Here is a 21,633-nt window from a genome sequence, read left to right as displayed (position 1 = left end):
AACAAAAAAGTTATTAACACAACCTGTTTTTTTTTTTTGTTTGTTTTTTTTGTAAATATAATTTTATTGATGAAAATAAAAACAAGCTTCATCTTGCTAATTTGTAATTCCAGTTATAGCCCAGAGGTGCTGAAAATAAAACAATATCAGATCTGAGTGTGAATAAAAATGCCTGCGCCGTCAAAATACGTAAATGTTGCCACCGTTGTGCTCATTTTGTCGATATAAACATTCTGACTGCAAAGAAGTTGGATGGAAATCCATTGTAAGATACCTTCCCTTTCCAAACCAGCGAGGATCCCAAATCAGTTCATCAGTAATCGGCCAGCAACCAGGTTCAGTTTATCCTCATCTTATTTCTCGAAGCATAAATCTCAGTAGAACTCTTGCAAAGGTAAACATAGATTTTTGTAAAAAAATAATAAATAAAGCATAAACTTTGCCAACTGATCACAGTTTCTGGGTTGTTTAGGAACGCGCTGACTAGGGCTGTAAATCGGCATTATTGTTTTTATCATTATTATAATTGTATTGAACAATCAATACGTTTCTTGTTTTTATAATGTCAGAAAATGGCAGTTGTGCTTGGTTAAATCTAACCATCGTAATATACTGTGTGCTATGGTGTCTTTTCTGTGTTTTCCTTTAACACTGTATTTACTGTGTTAGTTTGACTTGATTGGAAATATGGACGGCAAGCTGTTTGCTGAACTTTTAATTAGAAAGTTTGTGTATTTGATAATTATATTGCAATAGTAAGCTAAAGTAAATGTAAAGACATATTTAAGGGAGGGTGGCTGGCCTCTATTATTCAGTAGTAGGTGAAATAAACACATTAAAAACAAATGCAAATAAAATTCATATAAAAAAACAACAACAACTGTGGAATTCTTTAGTCTGTAACCACATCATGATATAAGCAAATTCTAGAAAAGAAATGTGAATTAAGGGCCAGATATCAAGGCTAAATTTAAAGTGTTAAGTCCAAACACAAATTGGGTATTTGTGTTAGAGTGTCCATAACAACTTAATTGCAAACAGGAGAAGTAGTTTTTTTTAAAAAAATTTTTTTTTTACTTTGTGTACTCTGTCGGTCTGTTTGTGCATACAAGAGCTGCAATAATGCAAAATATGATCATATAGATCTACTCTAGAAGTTTGTAGGAAAGACATACTGTACATGTGTAAAGAATTTATTGTCAGCTGTCAGTCTTCCATTCTTGAGTATGCCCAAGTAGATGGATAGATTCATGTTGCACTTGTCTTAATGATAATATTTCCTTTTTTTTTATTATTGTATCCTTCTGAGTAAAAGAAGTCTTTTCATGTTAATTAAATACAGCATTTGAGGGTTTTCATTTTTACAGTCATAATTATTGACAAGTAAACTCTATAATGTTTTAATTTCTGAATATAATTGACAAAAATGTTATTTTATGCTTGTCTTTTGTTTCTCTTCTGTACCAAAAACATACTGAACCGCTGCTCCAGAATTGAGGTTCAGACCGAGCTGTTTATATTAATCAGTATAAAGATTTTTTTCTCTGACATGCTGTATTTTTAATAGGGTATAGATGGCAGGAAAAACCAATATCCAATATGCACTTTTATGTAGTTAGCTCCATCGTGCCAAGCTCGGGTGGCATATGCGTATTGGTAAGCTGCAATTTAAATTTCTTTTTGGGAAAGAGCACAAATTGCTGTTTATGTTTTTACAATGCACTTAAGCCCACATATTGATTATGCTTTCCTTTTTTTTTTTTAAACTAAATACCTGCGTTTACGAAAGCTCGATGCCAGATGTTACAGCTAACTGCACAGCTGTTTCGGTCTTCCTCTCGAGCTAGGAAGGAAGCGACTCTGGGCTCGCAGGCTCGGGGAGCGGCGTTGGCTTAAAAGACGTTCGAGTCTCTGAGTATGACTGTGATGGATCGGCGGGATGGATGTCGGGTTGGGTTGTCTCTATGGCAACAGCTGACACCATGGAACACTCGTACCCTCTGTTGTGTTTAGACAACGTTTCGGACTCTTCAGACACGGAGTTGTTGCCTGAAAAATATCATAATTTAGTAGTTAGTAGAACTGCATTTTTGTTGTTGTTGTTGTTGTACAGATAGAAGGAATAAAGTAAGTTTTAGAGACCTGTTTCTGAAGAGCAGGACGGACAGACAGCTCTCCTTGGACAACCCGTAGCAGGGAGGACCTTTCCTTCCACACCACTTTCCACCATCATGTAGAACTGCAAATTTATACAGTAATTCATTTAGAAGCGTATGAATTGTCTTAAACGTTTGTATAACTCTTATTGCGTTAAATGTTGTCACGGTGTCTTGAAACAACCAAGTCTCGAGTCTTCATACTACAGGCTGCTTTGACCATTTCTGAGTTGTGTCGAAGTTCGTAGTAAAAAGTTACGGCCTAAACAAATTCAGGTTGTGCAGGCTTGGCATTATAGAAAGACTGCGTTCTAAACTAAGACCGTACTTCAATCTCTGGTTCATTGGATAAATCCCTTTCTTGTGTATTTATGACCCAGCCTGGCGATGACGGTCTTCCCCGAGGAACGCTGGCCGAGATGGTCTCGGACATGCTGTCGTCCGTCACGCTGGTCTCACTCACGTTGTCCTCTGAGGACTGTTTGCGGAAGAGTCTTCTGGCTCTGCGGAGTTCATATAAACCAACACAAATTAGAGCAACAACGTGGAGGGTTACAGTCTTAGAAATTGATGACGTACGGTTCAAGGACCCACACAGCATTTGTACGATTATAAGAGAGAGGGTATACATTGAAATGAATCACTAATCAAACATTATGAAATGGTTGTTTGCTTTGAATCACGCGCCCACAGTGGAATTTTCACGGCACTGTCTACACACACGGACCAAAAAAAGAAAAAAGAAGTGTCACCGTTGCCGATACAATGAATGTTTTAGCTTCCTGCATATTTGACTCCCTTCAACCCGTTTGTTAAACAACGATAATACATCTAGATTTGGTGATACATTGGCTTGGAGGCTGCATATTGCTTGTGTGCGTTTACTTTATATGCTTATATTTTCCAGACAGAGCGTGAGAAACGAGTTGTGTTTTTTCTGCCAGTAACACCGCACTGTATGATTCTTTACCCGGTGTGTATGTTGCAGTGGAAACTAAACCACCAAACTCCAGAACTGCACAAGTGCACTTGCACTCAAGTGCAGAAGGCAATTTGAGGCAGAGCTATTGGCGGTCTTGTAGCGTTTCCACTGGGGTCATACCTCAGCGGCTCCATTTTGTAGCTGAGAAATGACCTATTTTTATGTGTAATTGCTGTAGAACAAGCTAAACCAACCATGTAATTGAAAGCGTGCCACTTCCACAGGGGAGCCGAGAGTGCAAACGTAAGGTTGTAGGCGGGCTGAGGGGAGGGGTGTGCTTTGTGAGTCAAAAGAGTGAAGAATACCGGCAGCCTTGTCCAGAAGCCGGCGAAACAACCCGTAAAACAAATCAGCTACTTAAGACACTTTTCAGGTGGGGGACACGCTTCACTCAGCTAACCATGCTGTCGTTTGTTCCACATGATATCTGCTTTGCGACCCCCTGCTGTCGTGCCGAGACACCTGCATTACACGGCTCATGCCACCTCGGCTTTGATAGACACCGCTAAATGCTGTCAGCTCATTCATTACCGGAGCGAGGTTCTCCTTCTGGCTGTCTGGGCTGCTCAACGCTTCCAGTATTCACAAGACTGCGTAGACATCACGCATCATTACCGCAGCGCATCCACCAGCACACACAGGCAAATACGTCTGGATAATATACATGAGCGAACTTAGCCCCTGATTTTTTTTTTTTTTTTTTTTTTTTTTTTTTTTTTTAACCATCAGGGTGGAAAATCCCTTTGAAACCCCTTTAAGACCAAAGCATGACTGTCACATTTACCCTTTTAATGAAAATCAATACGAATAGAATTAATTTGGGTGCATTTTTGTCTCATTATATCCAAAGAATGTTAAGTTTTTCCTGATTGAGCCGATACTAGTTTGCATGGGCGACCAGTTTACCAGATTTTTATGGATCTTTGCAGGGGAAAGATTTGCTACTAATCGAGTAGTCAATGCGGCCACTGTAATAGCCCGACTAGTAGACAATGGTGGGTTTGTGCAGGATGTCGTGGGTTGAACTCGAATCTCTATACCAGGAATAGTACCAGGTACCAGGTGCTACTCGCATATGTTCCCATATGAAAAACACAAAAAGCGAGTAGAGGCAAGCTGAACCAGTGCTGGCAGTGAAAAGCGGGACTTTCATCCTTTACTTAACACCTGCCCTGAGCCTGTAACTCTAAATAGGACATCATAGTATTGTTTGATTTGATTGTTTTTGTACATTGTACATCCTCATTTTTTTCCTTCTCCTGTTTCTCTTTTGCTTCCTTCCTTCGCTGTTATTTCCTCAAACATCTCCTTTGTATTTCCTGTCTATTTTTTTTTCCTTACTTTCCTCACGTTGCCTTATCAGTTTTATATGTTTTGCATGTACCGCTCCTTCCTCCTTCTCCTGACCTCTTACCCGTAGCAGTAGGTGACACAGGCGGTGACGGAGAGCAGGGAAACGAGGACCACCATGCAGGCAGCGATGACCACGTTCCTCCTCTTCTCCTTCTCGGCCTGCTGAAGCTCCAACCACTCCAGGTCGCTGAACTGACAACGCTCCCCCATGTAGCCTGATACACAACTGCAACAGGTCAGGCAAAAAAAACAAAAACAAAAAAAACGGCTAAAGATTATTTAATACACAGAATGAAATAAGAAATATATACTTTAACTGTGATGCTAAAGTTTAGTCCAAGAGGATATTTTTTGGTTCATCGCCAGCTATTTATTTTCTAGAGACGTACTCGGGAAAGGACATACAGCTGATTACTTAATAATCAGAGGCAACCATTGACCATCAAAGCACATTAAGTTGTATGTTAAAGTTTGGCCACCAAAATGGGCAAATGTGTTATTTAATTTTTGAGTGAAAAGTCAACAGAGCAGACGGATTCAAAAGATAAAGCAGTGCAGGAAACTTTTCTGAGGTCAAATGAAGGATGGATTTAACTAAATATCTGCAAATTCTGGATGCAAATATGTTTTGTATGTATATATGTTTGTATACATGTCAGTAAAGGAGCTGAAACTGAGAAGGGGCCAGCTTCAACAACAGGGAAACAAATGCTTTTTCAATGGACCTTTTTAAAAGCCCACCTCGTTGTAGAGGTCGGCCAAGCCAGCCCAAAATATGTCCAGGGCCTTTAGCACCTCGGCGAGAATCTTATCCACACCAGCTTTTCAAACTACCTTCTATGACCTCCGCCAGTGTGATGCTTCCCCGAGGTCTTCAAACTCTACCCCCTCCACACACAAACACGTGGGTCGGGCTCAGGAGTTCATCAAAGTCTTCCCTTCGGGTCGTCCAATAATTAGCTCGAATGTTTATAGGGCTATTTAAAAAAAAAAATTATTTTCACTTTAAAAGCCAACAGAATCTGTCATTTGCCTGGGCGTGTCTGGACTTGTGTGTACGTGGACTATTAAATACCAAACGGAAGATTTTTGGACATGGGAGGAAAAAAAGATTTCGCGTGAACTCGAAATATGTACTCGAACTATAAAGTGGGTCTTAATTTTTCTGCATGCATTAGTGCTGTGCTTATTACAATTTAAGATGTCATTCACAATTCACTGATCCTAATCGGGTGATAATGAAATGTACATCTGGTGTGTGTGTGTGTGTGTGTGTGTGTGTGTGTGTGTGTGTGTGTGTGTGTGTGTGTGTGTGTGTGTGTGTGTGTGGGCAAATTTCTGAATCTCCTCTTCTGCAGCTTTGTCACGAGGTAAAAGCTTTAACTGTGGAACAATAGTGACACCTGCTGCCTGTCAGCTGTGATAAATCACACTAGAGATGAGGAGCTGAAGTTAATGTCAGATTTCATTCAATTTTATTTATTTTATTTTTTTTGGTCTAATACTGTTTAAAAGTGGAACTGCTTCCCCGGAGATCATTTTTTAAATATGATCATCTTTATTTGAATTGCTGCCCATTTTACAGTGACATGGATGCCCCCACGTCACCGTCCGGACACAATATGAAGGCGGAGCCGACGGGTCCAATGGAAACGCTGGAGGAGAGGGTTTATTTACTTGCAGGCGTACGACTCCATTTCAGGAAAGTAGAAGCAGACGCCCTGGTACAGACAGTAGGTCTCGTGGGTGGAGGGACAGCTCTGCACCGCGTTACTGTTGTGGCGCTCGGTGGTAACATCAACAGGGCTGCCAGGCGTCACCCAGGGCGACGTGGTCTCCGAGTCTTGAGAGGATCCCATTTTTGTTAATTAGACAAATTACATTAAAGTCTGCTACTGTTGCATATCTTTAATCATAGTATTGGAAAATCGCGTGAACACTGTAATCTATCTGTTTTTATGAAAGATGGGGTTCGGGCCTCTAAGATAAAACAAATTTAAAAAAAAACAAAAAAACAACAGGGATCAACGTGGTGATGAAAATGGTCTTTACCGTAAATAATCAAGACTCACCTCGACACGTCTGCCCACTTCCGTTGTAACCAGCCCGGCACTTGCAGAGATATTTCCCCGCAGTGTTTTGACATTCTGCGTTTTTGTCACAGTTGTGCATTCCCAGTTTACACTCATCGATGTCTAGGACAAAAGAAGAAGAAGAAGAAGACGACGTCAAACGGGGACCAAACATTTTACAGAACTGAGAGAATCACAGATTTATGTGTCAACATTTACCGGCTAAATAAAGTAGCATTACTGTTGAACAAAGATATTTAACTATTTAGCTTTAACAAGGCCCGCATTTAATTATTTATTTTTTTTAAATATATTTTCAAAACTATATTTTCATCCATCCACTTAAGTGCTCCTTACTCCACAGGCAAACTTAGCCAACACTTCAAGTGGTCTGCAGGGAAATGATAATGGCAACTATTAGATGAGTGACTTTCCTTTTTCAACATTTGGGCTTTCGCTTTTCCTCATTAATGCTTATCTGAAATGTTACCTTTGCTCTCAGAGCAGCTGTGCCTCCGAGAACTGTTTCTATATCTAAAACTCAACTCTGCTCCGTTCCCCCGTGCTCTCACCTCTGTTAAAACACCAGGTTTAAACCCCTGCTGCAGCGAGATATATATATAAAAAAAAAAGAAGGTCCTCTGTACCAAAGGTAATCCCATAAGCTTACTTCAGGCTATGTTACTTCATCCTTCTAAAGCACAGTCACAGGACAGTAGAAGGAATACTCACCCACACACAACCGTCCATCACCCGTGAAACCCTCGAGACATAGACAGTTCGGGTTTCCGTCGCTCAGCAGGCACAGGGCGTTCACATCGCAGCGGAGCGAGTAGCACTCATTCTGGTCTGACAGAGAAGGGCGCATATAGAAACATAACTTTTTAGTTAGGGGTAAGATATCGAATGCTGAGACGAATAAAGCGTTTGCTTTTTTTTTTTTTTTTTTTTTTTTAAAGGTGCGTCGTTACCCGAAAGCATCTCACCTGCGAAGAGGTTCGGCTCGCTGCTGGAATCCGAGTGGAAGTCCGCCTCCCCTTCGTCGGGTGACAGGCCGGGCGTGCTCCCGTCGTTAAAGGTTTGGTTTTTTAAGGACGCTAAATCGGTGGACTCGCTGTCTCCAGGCTCTACACAAAGGTTAACATTTATCGTCAGTAACCTTTACTGCGCTGCGCATGTCGAAGTGTCTGCACCCGAAGGGGGGGGGGACGCGTCACCTGTGGTGCCGTGTGTGGCATCGGCAGGCGAGCAGCTTTTCCCGTCGGCTGACAGGATGTAGCGTGACGGACAGGAGCAGTGGGCCAATCCCAGTTTGCTTTCACACACCTGGACGCAGCCTCCGTTCAGGTGGAGGCAGACGTCTGCCCCTGAAGACGGGTGGGGGGGAGGGAGGGGGGAATGAATGAATGAATACAACATTCAGTATTCAGCATAGAGATCATTATAGCCTCTTTTTTTTTTATTATTTTTTTTAATTTGTTTTATTTAAGTGTACTAACATCAGAGTATAATTCTTTTTTTTTCCGTCTGTACCTGGTTTAGCAAGAGGATGAACCACCGCGATGGATGCTGGTTGGACCATGTTGCCGTGGATGCGCTGCAGTTTCTTCCCAGTCCGCTTGTGTACACTCCTGAGCTGCTGGCGCTCCCCGTCAGAGACCCAGAGGCCGTCTTCAAATACGGCGAGGTCAAAAGGTCGACCTGGAGCAATCAGAGCGCGGCAATATCAGGTGAGAGATGCCTGTGTTCAACTGTGGAGGCGGTGACACGCGTTAAAGAGGGATTTGGAGCACGTTTTTAACTGCGGGTGATGGCTTTAAGAAAGTGAAATGGAAAAGTCAGTGAAGGAAGGAGATCATTTAAACACGAGTCTTGAATTTCACCTGTACGTTTCAGGTTTTTAAAAAAAAATTTTTTTAGCTTAATGTAAATATAACTTAAGATATCAAACATTACAATACTGTCTTATTTTTTTTTTCCTGTGCGGGGAAGCTCTCTATGTTTGCACGTGTATGATTCACACAAACCTCACCTACTTGGTTCTCTAACAGGACCCGTCGATCCGAGCCGTCCAGGGCAGCGCTCTCTATCCGGCCCCTCCGCTGGTCGCACCAGAACAGACGATCCTCCGTGAAGTCGACGGTGAGGCCCGTCGGCGACACGAGGTCGGTGCTCGCAATCACGGCGCGGTCCCTCCCTTCCAACGAGGCACATTCCACCGCAGGCCGGGCCCCGATGTCGGTCCAGAATAACTTCCTCCAAGAGGAAAACAAGAAAAACAAATACATCAGCCACATCTTCCGGTGTCACACAGTTTGACCTCTTTTTTTTTTATTCATTTTGAACATTTATTTGTTGAAATTGTACTTAAGCACGTTTTCCCTTGATGCAATATATTTGATACTGAAATGCAAACGTACGGTAAGTAAAACGTACAGTAACGTTTGCATTAGTTAAAACATCTCGGTGGTAATATTACTTATTTGAAACTGCCGAATGGAAACGTAAGGGGGGCAATATTCAAAAGGTTAAACGCGCAGTAAGATATAATACATAAAAATATACTTTTCAGAGTAAATCACAGACGAGAGATGCTGAGACACTGAGGTTTGTTCTGCTTGATTAAACCTATGTTGTCACATAGATAGCTTTTTGTAATCAAAGTTAATCAAACTGCTTCGTAACTACAATCGGGCTCTATGCCATTTATAGATTTCAGTTTAAGATACTTCTGGAATTTGAAATGTGCAAAGTTGCAGTTTGCCGTCAGTAGTTTGTTTGTGGAGAAAAGAACTCGGGCAAATGATCGCACTCACTTTGCCAGAGGATGAACGGCGATTCCTCTCGGTTTTTCCAGCCCTTCGCTCACGATAGTTTCTTTGTGCAGTCCAGCTAAAGTACTGCAGTCAACACTTGACTGGCTGCAGGACAAAAGTATACGTATACAGAAGTGTAAAAAAAAAAAAAAGGTGTATTTATTTTACTTTCAAAACCCATCTCCAAAAGCAGACTCTGAAAATGTCAGTTGAATTGTCTGAACCGATTTGATTCAGGTTTAATGAAAACAGAAGATATTGATAAAGCTTCAAATACACTAAGTATTACAAACTACACGGAGCGCTTAATGGAACTGGGCGCAGTCCTCAATATTTACTTTGTGAAAACACCGCCCACCTTTTATCTGTCCAGTACATCTTGCGATGGATCCAGTCGACTGCCAGTCCTTCTGGAGAGCCCAAACCATCGGAGACGAGCACGTCTCTCGATCCACCGTTTAAATCAACTCGCTCAATTGTCTTCTGGCTCGTACTCGCAAAGTACACCTTCAAAATGAATACAAAAATATATGGAAGGAAATACTTTTAATATAGGAAATATTTGGTAGTAAAACATAGAACTCATTGTGTAAACCAGAAACTTGCTAAGAAAAAAAAAAAAAAAGGAAGGCCATGAAATAGCAGACTCTGTCCACTAGGTGTCACTGCAGGTCTGCATTAAAAAAAACCTTTTCTGTTCTCAAGTCTGTTCATTTGATTTTCGAATAGAAAAGTACATCAGCTCGTACTGGTACTCGACTACTAGTTAAAAAGAAAAGAAAGAAATGAAGACGGCAACACGACATGAACGAGTGTTTCATCTTACTTTGTTCTGAACGGGGTCATAATCCAAAGCTAAGATTGTTCCTCTGGGCTCCTCCACCAAGGTCTGACCCCCAGTGCCGTCAGGGTTAATTCTTCGCACGTCTACTATATTAGCAACCAGTAGATAGGGTGGAGGTCCTGAAGAAGAAAAATAAAGTATTTCATGATTGTACGTGCAGTGTGTGCGTGTATATATATATATTTTTAAACAGTTTAAAACGGGCAGTGAGATTAAGGCCGACAGGAAGCGTGTTTATCTGCGTGGGATCCGCTGCTTGCGTTGCCATAGTATGACTCACCAGTTGCAATGCAGCGTTTGCCGTCCTGGTGGAGCTGGTAGCCCGGCAGACAGCCACACTGCCACCTGCTAGGAGTGACGGGAGTGCAGAGCTGACTGCAACCCCCTCCGTCTGCAGACGAGCAGCCTGCAACCGCCCAAAAACAGTCTTGACACGGATGAGCTTCAGGTCGTTGGAAACAGACTCGACTTTCAAGCGTGACTCTGCCCTGACACTGACAATGCACTGATGAAATACTATTTAATGATTGTGACACAAACTCAATTTTTTTATTGCAATTTCATGAACTTTCCCGTCTTCTATTACTGATAGACACTGACATTTAGACGTTTCATATCCCCTAATTTCACTTCATTCTCATTTCGGGGGCCTTAAAACTGAAGTTTCTTTTATTAAATGTGGCAAAATATTTTTTTTAAAAAAAGCAATGTTCTTGTTTTTGCTCTGGTATCAAGTGACCACCACCTTGTAGCCAGTAATGCAAAGCCTCCTGGTTACTACACTGTTGTACTATCAGGGTTTTCATCCCATCAGTTTGACCACTTCGATCCAGACTTTTCTCACAACATATTCGTGCAATATTGACTTGAAATGACGGCGTAGCTTCGATAACGAGTGGCTCAGTTTATCCAGCTTTTTGATGCAGTGAAGTCAGTCCGTCGTAGATTGTCATTCAGAGTAAAGCTTAATGTTCTTAATGGTGTTGTTCCAATAATAATCCCATGTTTATTGGACGTTTGCAGTATTAAAAAAAGATATCCACTTTCATTGGGGGGCGGGGGGATGTACATGTTCTTTACATTAAGTGTCAGCATATAAACACAAGAGAAAAACACTCTTTTAACTGGTCTCAAAAAGAGCTAGACAATGTTATATTGTTATCATGATATGAGACCAGATGTTGTCCTATATTTTGAATATCGTAATATTTTCAGATGGCATAAGTGTTTGTTTTTTTCCTGGATTCAAAGGCTGCGGTTTAGTAAAGTGATGTAATTTTTTTTTTTTTTTTTTACTTTACCAGACCATTTTTAGCCTTTACCCACTTATTTATTATATCTAAATTACTAATGATTATTTACCAAAGTTCTCATTGTGTTCATGTTTTGTTGTTGCAATATCCATATCGAGGTAGTTGGTCAAAAACTGTGATTTTTTGTTTGTTTGTTGCTTTTGTCCATATCTCCCAGCCCTAGAATCAAAACACATGACATGATGTTGCTTTTGCCAACCACCGGCACAAGTTATTTGGGACACATCCTGAGTTGTGTACCTCAGCGTCATCAAGTGTTTTGGCCTTTTACTCACGATACACCCTCTGCTGGCAACCTTTCATTTCAACTGGTAATATGAAATGAATGGTGCATTCTTTTTCGACCGAATAACTCGGTACAATGTTGACTGATAAGTAGTTTTTAGTTTGAGAAAATAAGAGCTGAATGCTGTAACATGTTGTTCATACCAGTGCAAGCTTGTCCATCCTCCCGCAGTACGGATCCCTCGGGGCAAACGCAGACGGCAGCGTTTTCTGTCAACAGGCATCCATGACCACACTTTGTCACATTGCCTTCGCATGGGATGATCTCTGTAGAAATATATATATATCTTTAAAAGACTGTCGTTGAAGACATTTAAACATGTGAAAGTTTAAAGGAGCTGCAAGGCAAAGTGATGCAAGTCAAATGAATGTCATATTCCACCATTGTTCACGAAGTGCCTTTATTAACAAAGTCAGAGTGATGCTTCACGTTCAAGACTTTTCCAGGTTATTTTGGGGCGCTGCAGGTAGCAGATGAGCCAGATGGACAACAAGCTTCTTAGCTGGCTCTGCTCTGGTTAAAATCCCTTTATGAAGTCAGCCTTAATCCCATCAAAATAGTCGAAAGTGTGATGAGCATGCAGTCAAAGCCCACACAGCGACGATGATGTCATGTTAGCGCGCACGAGTTTGGTATCTCGTGTACCTGTGAATATGGCCCAGGTGTAGAGAGGCGGGCCGGTCAGATGTGAAATAGTTGCTCGGCCTCTGACGGTTCACTTCTTCAGATAGCGTTTTTTTTGTAATTTTTTTCCAACTCTATATACTATATATGCATTTTGAGCATCAATTGAAAAATACTTTACGGTTAAAACTCTAAACAATGTGAAGTTGTATCGGATGAATGTGGCAAAAACAATATTCTGCTTTGAATTTGAAAACTCAACATTAATCCCAAATTGGTAAAACTGCTGTTTCTATTTTTTTTTTTTTATGCATCGTAAAATATTTTTTTATTTTAAATGTTTTGTTTTTTTAACGAAAAAGCAGCCCATTTATATCCCTCCCTTCATGTCATCTCTGTTGTCATCTCCATTGTCGAGCCTGCTACTTGGCTGCGTGTTTGTTTCCTACTGGACCTTGGCAAAGGTTGTCTGCTAACCAGCTTAGGCGGACAAAGCTGCTGACCGAATATGTTCCCTATCGCAAATGTCACCTCATCATCTAATCTCATTGTGTCTGCAAACCTTTCCTGTTGTCTTCGCCTCACAGCCGTGAGATTAGAAGAGAAGCGATTAGGATGTGTCTGTAGAGTGTTTTAATATGAGCGTAATCACTGCGTAGACGTGTGGCCGCAAAAATAACTGTAAATGGTAAACAAAAACTCCCCTCCCCAAAACAAAAATCGCAAAATCAATTGGTTTTACTGGTTTATTTAACTAAACGAAGACTTTCTATACATTCCCTCATGACTGCAGTGCAAATGCATATGTCATGAAATCCGATTGTCTGCGGTATCTGTTCACTGAAGACGTATCTATTGTTATGCTGGCAGACAACAGAACTGCACTGTGGCCGATAGGAACGGCCAAACATAAGAGGTAGAAGAACTGGAGAAGCTATATGGAATACCTGCATAAGTAGAACAAGTCTACGTGTTTTAGTCGAAGTCTGTTGATCGATATTTGCAAGGAAACCGGCTGCAGGCCAGCAAACGAATCGTTTGTTCTACTTCTAAAATATCTTCGAAATATCTTTTTGAATTGAATGTCGTATCCCTGCTTTCCGTCCAGCGTGAATCGCACGCAGCCTGCCGGGTCTCGGTCCTGTCAGACCTTCGGGAGTGTGACAAAGTCTCTGTGTTTAGACCCAAGTAACCTAACACACAATTGGCAGCTCCCATGTGTCTCGTCTGTCTGGACGCCTGTGACCCAGCCTTTTTATAGGTTCTCCGAGGGTCAAAGTAGTGTCTGGTGGACAAATGCCACCTTTCACAGCACCACAAAGACGCTCTAATGTGAGACCGGAGCTACATTCATCACGCCGAGCAAAATTAAGATTCTGTGCAACGAGGACCAGAGTGCTTACACTCTGGAATTTTTATTACACTTTATTATTATTATTATTATTATTATATTTTTCAGTTTGTTGAAAATTTGTTTGCAAAGGATTCAGAGTTTTATTCACGGTCAACATCATCTCGTGTGTTTCCAATCTTCAAAAGGCGACGAGTATCTACTTTGTCTTTAATGCTGTAAAACTTTCATCTCCGAATTGAATTTCTGCGTCCCGCGTGCCTAATAAAACCACGACTAGAAAATAAATGACTTAAATGACCAGCGGAAGAATAAGAGTGTGTTTGTACTGTACCTCTGCACGTCTTCCTGTCCGGTAGGAGCGCATATCCTTTAGGACATGTGCAGAAATAGGAGCCGGGCATGTTTTCACAACCGAGAGAGCAGCCATGGTTCCAATGGGCGCATTCGTTCACGTCTATTACACACACAGACAAATACAGTGATAAAACCCTCAACTGTTTTCATTTAAGTAGATGCTCTTATTGAAATGTTTCGCCATATGTTCTTATACGTTTGGCCCCAGTATGACTATATTGCGTATTTGTAGCAGGTAAATAAGTCAAACTTTTGTCACAAGTAGTCAATCAAACGAGGCCTTTTCTTTTCGTGTATGTTCCTGAGTTGTAAACTAAAGAACTAGTCTTGCACATGAAAAAATATATTTCAAAACAAAATTATTTCTTGAGTTTATGTTATAGATTATACACCCACCTTCGCAATAAGGGCCTTCCTTACTGAGAGCAAAGCCGTCACTGCACCGGCAGACCCCCTGCTCCGCTAGACTGGAGCACACGTTCACACAGTTGCCGCTTTGTTCATCACAACCTGTTGGGCGAGGATGAATATTGTTGTACTAAAACATTGTTGCTGAATTGTATCTAAAATGTGAACGCAAATAAGTTCTAGAGACATTTTCAATGTTAAAGTTCAGCTGGGACCTGGAAATGATGACAGAGGGTCTCCCGTTGGCTGGTTGAGGGGATGTACCACCTTGATATCCACGGGAGGTTTTGCCATTTGTTTTTTGTTGACACTCTGTGGGACTCCACCGGTGTATTTGTTTACTTGTTTTACAACCCGAGATGCAGCATCAGTGAAGTACAGGCGCTCCAGAAAAACGGATATTCCAAGTGACTGGGACCTGATAAAAAGAGGGAGAAAAAAAAGAAGTTATAGAAAAAATGACAAGGTGTTGGCATCTTCCGTGCTTAAGACTCTCCCTTACACCCGGCACAAAATGACACCACGTGCAACACCACGTGCTTTGCTAGTCTCAAACCAATGCAGTTGTTATTTTCTCATCCAGCGTCCACTTTGTTTGAGCAGCAAATGTATTTGCGTCTATCTGAGCGCCCGTTGACATGTTGTAATCTGGAGGCAACTGAAACTGACCAATGGAAACCTGGATCCTCAGTCAACGGTGCAGCATTTTAATGCACAATGTTCGTGCACTCGACTTGTTTCACACATAGGGAGATGCAGCAAAGCACAAACATGTAAAAAAAAAAAAACAAAAATCAAAATTGCAGTGTGAAAGATTGTTATTTCGGAAATCAATCTGCTCCGGTCGAATTCCTCTGCAGAGGACGGTTCTTTCCGACTGCTTAGCGAATCCACTGTTACAATATCAATCTGACGAGGCGCAAAGGCAACTGGCTTTTAAAAGGGAAAGGGAGAGTACGCTATATTTTAGTTCATTTTACACCCAAAACAGACCCCCGACTAAATAAGAGACTAAGTACAACCCGTTTGAACAATGCTTTTTACTTTTTGCTGAGATTACCCACCATTAAACTCATGGATGTTGACACGTCATAAATGCACTTGCACCAAGCGCTTTGGACAGCGCACTTATTGTCAGAAATAGTGTTACATCATGTTTTATACCTATTTGCCTTTGGGAGGTTCAGTTAAAAAAAAAAGAAAAAGTAAAAGGATGAGTGACTCAACCGCATGCTCACCGAAGTGGTTGATCCATGATGTGCAGGACATTCCCGTTGTAATCACAAGAGGCAATGGCACTTTCTCCTTGCAGACCGAACTGAACCCAGAACAGTCTTTTGTCCTCTCGGTCAATCGACAGTGCTGTCAGTTGTTCTGCTATCTTGATTAGTGTAATCTTCATCTGTCCCGTCACGTGAGAGCGTTGGATACTCGGGGTCGTCCCATCGGAAAGCCAAAACAAAAGCCTGCGAAATATTAGTTTTGAACTGAGGAAGGGTTTTTTTTTGAAGAAAAAAAATAAAAAGTATTCCCAAATATTTGTATTTTAACATTTAGAGTTGTCCAGTTTAAGTTGTCACTTTTTCCAAAATTTTCACACAAATGAGGTGCCTCATAATATTTTTGCCTCGGTCATATTTTAGTTATGTTTAAAAAGCTTGTGGCTCAGTTCAATTGAAGCCAACCTGAAGTATATGATAATAATTAAAGTTGGAAAAAACATGCCCTTAGCATTTAAATAAAAATCAAGGACAAATATTCTAAAATGTATTTTTTTTTTCACCGTTTCTTATCCGCTGGACCAAATTACAATAAAGTGTTGGTCTGGTAAGAAGAACTACTCCTGTGTTTGATCAGAGAAACTCGTGGCATGTGGGAGTCAGCCTGTCATTTTGCAGCTGTGTGCCAGCCGTGCTCGATGGAAGGAGATGAAGCATTTCTGCAGTCGTAACACGCAAACGGCATAGCGAGAATCAAGAACTGTGAATTATATTCATACGACACAATTTGATCATTTTGAATTTGTTCGTATGAAAAGAAGCACCATCCATAATATGCGTGTAACTGTAAAAGTGAATAGATTACCTGTCGGCGGGGTCGACGGTTATAGAGCTTGGCTGGGTCAGGTGCCTTAAAACGGTCCTCTCATTTTTGCCATTTATATCAATTCTCCTTATTTCCCCCTTTTCTCCGCTCGTCCAATATACGCTGTTCCAAATCCAGTCCACCGCGAGGCCCGAGACATTTCTGTCAGATGAGTACAGTTTCTGTAAAGCAAACATTTAAATGAAATAATCTTTTAATGAAAAGGAAAGTAAACATAAAAACATACTTTTTTTTTGTTTGCTTGTTGATAATTGAACCGCTGTACTGACGCGTTAGCGGCATAAAAAAAACTAAAAAGTGAACACATTTCGTACCAGAGACTTATGGAGGCCATTTGCAACCCGCCGGGTTCTCTGCAGCTGTGGAGAAGTTACATAATCACCTGTCTGTGCGCTCCTCTCGCTGATGCTTTGTAGATGACCCCGGACTGTTTGTCAGCCCAGTAAACTCGCTCCTCTTTGAAGTGAAAGTCGAGCAGGATGGAGCTTCCCGCGCCAGCCACGAGCCTTCTGTGGTTCCTGCCATCGAGGCCCATCCGATGAATGGCTTTACCGTGGCCGAATATCAGGAAAGGCTGCGGGGCTTTACGAAATCAAACATTTCACACGTCATTCTCGTATCTTTTTTTTTTTTTACATTTCTTTTTTGAATTTTAAAGCCCTAAAACACAGTATTCTTAGTCAGTCGTGCAAACTGCTCAACAATACTTATAGAGTGGATTAAAGTCCAAAAATGTCAGACATTACAGGACTTTAAGAAATAATTGTCAAAAAAGGTGCAATTATTATTATTATTATTTTTTTTTTTTGACTATCGGTAGCTATTCAGACCTGCCTTTGAGTCGTGTTGTACCAGGATTTGTCCTGCAGTTTACGTGCAAAATTGTTCCATATTAATATGAAGGAATGTAGTTGGTGCTATGACATATTTGAACCAATCGTTTCCTGACTGCTTCACTCCTACGTTGTCAATTTAAAAATTGTATTTAAACACTGTGCCAATGCAAAGGCAGACAAATGAATAGATGCAAGGTTTGGATGCATGTGAAAGCCGTTGTCCTTTATGCATGTTCTCAGTTTAACTTAATAAATCCCGGGGACAGGAAGGGAACTATAGCAGCGTTAACATCTCAATAGCCGCCAATTGATTCAGTTGCCCCCTCTCTTTTTGTGTCACTCTGCCGTTGTCGTTTAATTTGTCAAATTGTACGCTCGAGAAGCCTTTTCATGGCTCTAGCGGGGTGAAGTTCGAGGCAGCCACAGCTGCTTCTGGATGAAACATCGTCACTTGGCAACGAACGGCTCCCGTGCCATCCTTTGACTCTGACAATACTCTGCAGGGAATGAAGTGAAAGGCCGCAAGGTTAGTGTTTCGTTTCTCTCACAGGTTTACGCTTCAGGTCACCGCATCTGACTTGAGATTCTGCCAAACGGTTAAAAAGCAGCAACAACGTGGTAATTTTCTACTCGTGTGAATGGAATAGGAGCTCGTCCATCCCGACATGTCCACTACTAGATGGGCAGTTTGCTCGAAGATCCCGTCACAAACCGGGCTGTGAGGTGTGTTTTGCTCTCCAAAGTTGTCAACGAGAGGAAAGTCCTCCGGTCTGTCGCGGTAATACCACTGTCATGCGCAACCATAGCCACCGCTCTTAACTCTGTGGAATGAAGAAAACAATGAGCAACACCAGACAAACAACATAATGAAATGTCCGGCATGAGATCCCCAAGATGGCCGAGTTGCTAGGATACGTGCTGATGAATCATCGATTGGGCAGGTTCACAGGCTGGTCAACGGGATTCGAGATTCACGATTCTGACAGCGAAGTGGCACAAAACGCGCATCTTTAATTCAGGGGTAGCCAATCATTATGGGCTGTGATTTGCCATCCGACATCGGCACAGAATATGTTTGGGGCAGTTTGAATGGCCGTACTAGATGATAAAGTCCGTTCACCGGGTCGACCAAGGCAAGTCAGTGACCCATCAAAACAACTAACCGCTTGGATATTTAGAACTGTGGATTAACCGTTAAACCCGCGACACACGACACTTTATATTGATCGTAAAGGTTGGGCGATATCATGATATATGACGGGAGGCAAAATTTGTTCAGAGAGGTTTTGTCGTATACGTGGTGCGATCAGAAAGTTCAGTTCCTGTTGCACCGGAACAGACAGCAGCACAGTAATCTGCACGGAGCGGAGGGAATAACTTTAAAAAAAAAAAATTATTCTTAATAACTGTGCCACTGCCTTTCACCTGATAGTTCATGTTCCAGGACACTTTCGTGTGCTTAACAAACTAAACCAAGTAAGAAAACTGTTCTGTCGCTGACCTTTTATCTCCGTCGCTGACTCAGATCAGCGAGTAGAAGTTTCTCTGTTGATCATAAAGACGTTATGCCCTTGTTGAGATGCAGCTGACCTTTTGGACATCGCCATCTGTAAGCATCAAGTGACGTCCCTGTGGCATCCCACAAAGAACTTGGGCTCAACCTGGGATACACCCACGCAGGCACAGTCTGGTTTCACCCTCACCTTTGGTACACACTTCAGTGTGTAGAGCGTTCGGTGCGAGCGACATCTTTTGTACGATTTTACTTGATTGCAGATTGTTATTATTATTTTTTTTTATTATTACTGAGCATCAACCCAGAACAGAACAGCGATTGTAGCAGCGTCGTAGTTTATGTTGCGTATCGTTGAGAGGGTCAGCTTTTGTCATTGAAATTGAATTGTGAAAAACACGGGTTTCTCCGACTCTTTTTGTCTTGACGCGAATCAAATATTACAATGATTCATAGTAAGGATTCAAGGAAGTAATCCTGTATCTCTCTCTGGTCTGACACCCCAATTACTGTGTGTCCCAGTTATTTCCATCTGACAGCATGTCATTATTTAGTCGTGTATTCATCGTTGTTATTTGTGGGTGCCATTTATGAAAGTGGTTGTGGCTCCTTGTCCAACCTGCCCTGCGATATTTACAACGTCATCACGAGTGCAAATGATACCGAGATCATCTACCATTCAGTCGCATTTAGCTGTTAAAATCGAAAACCGTTTTCTTTGCCAAGGACGATAGATGTGGAATAAATTGTTCCGAGCGTGGTTTAAGATAATTATCTGATCGACAGTACCCTCGGCATAATTTCTGTCACTACCTTGAAGTGGGAGCACTCGAGATGTCAAACTCACCCATACAGCTGCTGTTTCTCGCTGCTCGTGACAGGCGCTCATCCCAACAGGCTGCGCTGAGCGCCAAGGCTCCAGCGCTTTGCACCATGAAGTAGATAAGTCCTGTTGTGATCGTTGCAGCCAACATAATCCTGCGCTTCGTCCTCGCCGCACTTGTTCACTTTATCTCAGGGCATTCCCGGTATCGGCGCTGGCACACAAGAATTCCCCCAAAATTTAGCGACGTTTGCTTGTGGACTCTTGGCATCCTTGTCTGAGGCTTAAACCTAATGAGACAGTGGAGCTTTACACACCAGGAGATGGCACGCTAAGGGAGATCCAAACTCCACTAGAAGATGGGGGACTTTTCGAGTAAGTAAATACTCTCAGTCCAAAAAAAAAAAAAAAAAGAAGAAGAAGAAGAAGAAAAAAAAAAAAAGAAATTCCAAGTGGGATACTGCTCACTCCTCACTTTGGGCCCCGAGGCTGCCAGTCTGTTTTGGGAGCAAAGATTGAAATTCCTGACACCTCCGTGGTAAATTTTGCACATGCTAGTCCGGCATTAGAGCAAGATCTTCTTCAAGCTGCAGTCACTTTCTCAAGCAGAATGTGGAATATGCAAGAAATGAGGCGGGGCTGGAAAAAAAAAAAAAAAAAAAGGTCCCACATAATAACAACATATTACCCTCCCTCCCCACCCACTGACCTATGTCCTTTGTGAATGTAGATGGATGTGTCTGTGGGAGAGAGAGAGAGAGAGAGAGACAGGGAGATGGTCACCGCCTGGAAGGAAGTCAAGATACAAATCCTGCAATATTTACTTATTCATTGAGGAACAAAATTGAGGAAGTCTATGAAACCATTCATAAATGGCGTACTTACAGTACAAGTGTAATTTACACATGCCACACACACACACACACACACACACACACACACACACACACACACACACACACACACACACACACACACACACACACACACACACACACACACACACACACAATAGACACTCTGTTTTGCATCCGGTGTGTGTGAAAGAGAAATCAGTGTGTCAGAGCGTCTCCTGTGGAAGTACGTCTGGCTCCCACCGGGAATTGGTCGAATGAGTAATTTATAGAGAACGACGGAGGAGTGCAGCAGATCATCCCTAAATTGTTTGTCCTTTTTTTTTTTACCCACGAGAACAACCAACAGAGGCCAGGAACCACGACCTCTATTCATACCCTCCATGACTAGGATATTGTGAGGAAGAGCGTCACCAGTAACCCCGTAAGAGGGGCCGCGGAAGATTTACACTGCTGAGAAAGTTGCCTTGTCTCCAGACTAATGTTAGCTGGCTGAAGGGCCGCTGACCTTTTTTCCCCCCCCCCCACGATTTCACCCCTGGCAGACGACAACGAAAAGTTAACGGCTGCAATTACCCTTCAGGTGACCAGCGTGTTGGACGACGCTCACGCATTGGGTTTGAATCATCGGGTAGAGAGCGTATCTAGGATACGGAGAGAGAGAGTGTGTGCGGATGCTGCGGCTGGATTAAATGCCACCTCACGTCATTGGTATTTTAAGACAAATGCTTCCCGTTTTGTATTCAAGCTGAGTGAGTCACTTTAAATCAGCTCCATCAGAAAGCATTTGGGACTACTTAAACTATTGGATGATGTCATGCTGACGCTTAATCCCAGCAAAAACCTCGGTTATACTAACTGCTACTGCTGAAAATCTGCAGTCTTAAAAAGGTATCATTGCGATATACAGTATTGTCGTGTGTGGTGAAACAGTGTATT

General features: G+C 41.9%; 1 protein-coding gene across 1 annotated transcript; it reads right to left on the bottom strand.

Annotated features, from left to right (window-relative positions):
* Positions 1 to 1,736: 1,736 nt before the first annotated feature.
* Positions 1,737 to 20,058, bottom strand: egf (epidermal growth factor). The gene is made up of 22 exons (XM_069701773.1): positions 19,865 to 20,058; positions 17,051 to 17,250; positions 16,648 to 16,829; positions 15,801 to 16,028; positions 14,778 to 14,980; positions 14,551 to 14,664; positions 14,132 to 14,254; positions 11,966 to 12,088; positions 10,504 to 10,629; positions 10,206 to 10,342; positions 9,738 to 9,886; positions 9,380 to 9,484; positions 8,596 to 8,819; positions 8,097 to 8,264; positions 7,781 to 7,930; positions 7,550 to 7,690; positions 7,296 to 7,412; positions 6,169 to 6,334; positions 4,553 to 4,717; positions 2,558 to 2,659; positions 2,143 to 2,255; positions 1,737 to 2,049 (listed from the first exon to the last, which is right to left on the bottom strand). Exons 1-22 carry the CDS (start codon positions 19,989 to 19,991, stop codon positions 1,844 to 1,846), a joined length of 3,369 nt encoding a protein of 1,122 aa, XP_069557874.1. The 5' UTR covers positions 19,992 to 20,058; the 3' UTR covers positions 1,737 to 1,843.
* Between the last annotated feature and the right edge of the window lie 1,575 nt (positions 20,059 to 21,633).

The sequence above is a fragment of the Brachyistius frenatus genome, unplaced genomic scaffold (genome assembly GCF_029030835.1).
Source record: "Brachyistius frenatus isolate BFR_SWC_R1_liver_20210118 unplaced genomic scaffold, ASM2903083v1 Contig_38, whole genome shotgun sequence".
NCBI classification, from domain to species: domain Eukaryota; kingdom Metazoa; phylum Chordata; class Actinopteri; family Embiotocidae; genus Brachyistius; species Brachyistius frenatus.
Note: the sequence above shows the minus strand (reverse complement) of the source record. Positions and strands in the feature narration are given on the sequence as shown.

Excerpts from the sequence above, each read along its gene's own strand:
- egf (XM_069701773.1), bottom strand. The coding sequence starts at position 19,991 with ATGTTGGCTGCAACGATCACAACAGGACTTATCTACTTCATGGTGCAA. Across the intron at positions 4,718-6,168 it reads ATGGAGTCGTACGCCTGCAA|TTGTGTATCAGGCTACATGG; the intron begins GTAAATAAACCC and ends GACCTGTTGCAG. Across the intron at positions 2,050-2,142 it reads GTCCTGCTCTTCAGAAACAG|GCAACAACTCCGTGTCTGAA; the intron begins GTCTCTAAAACT and ends GATATTTTTCAG.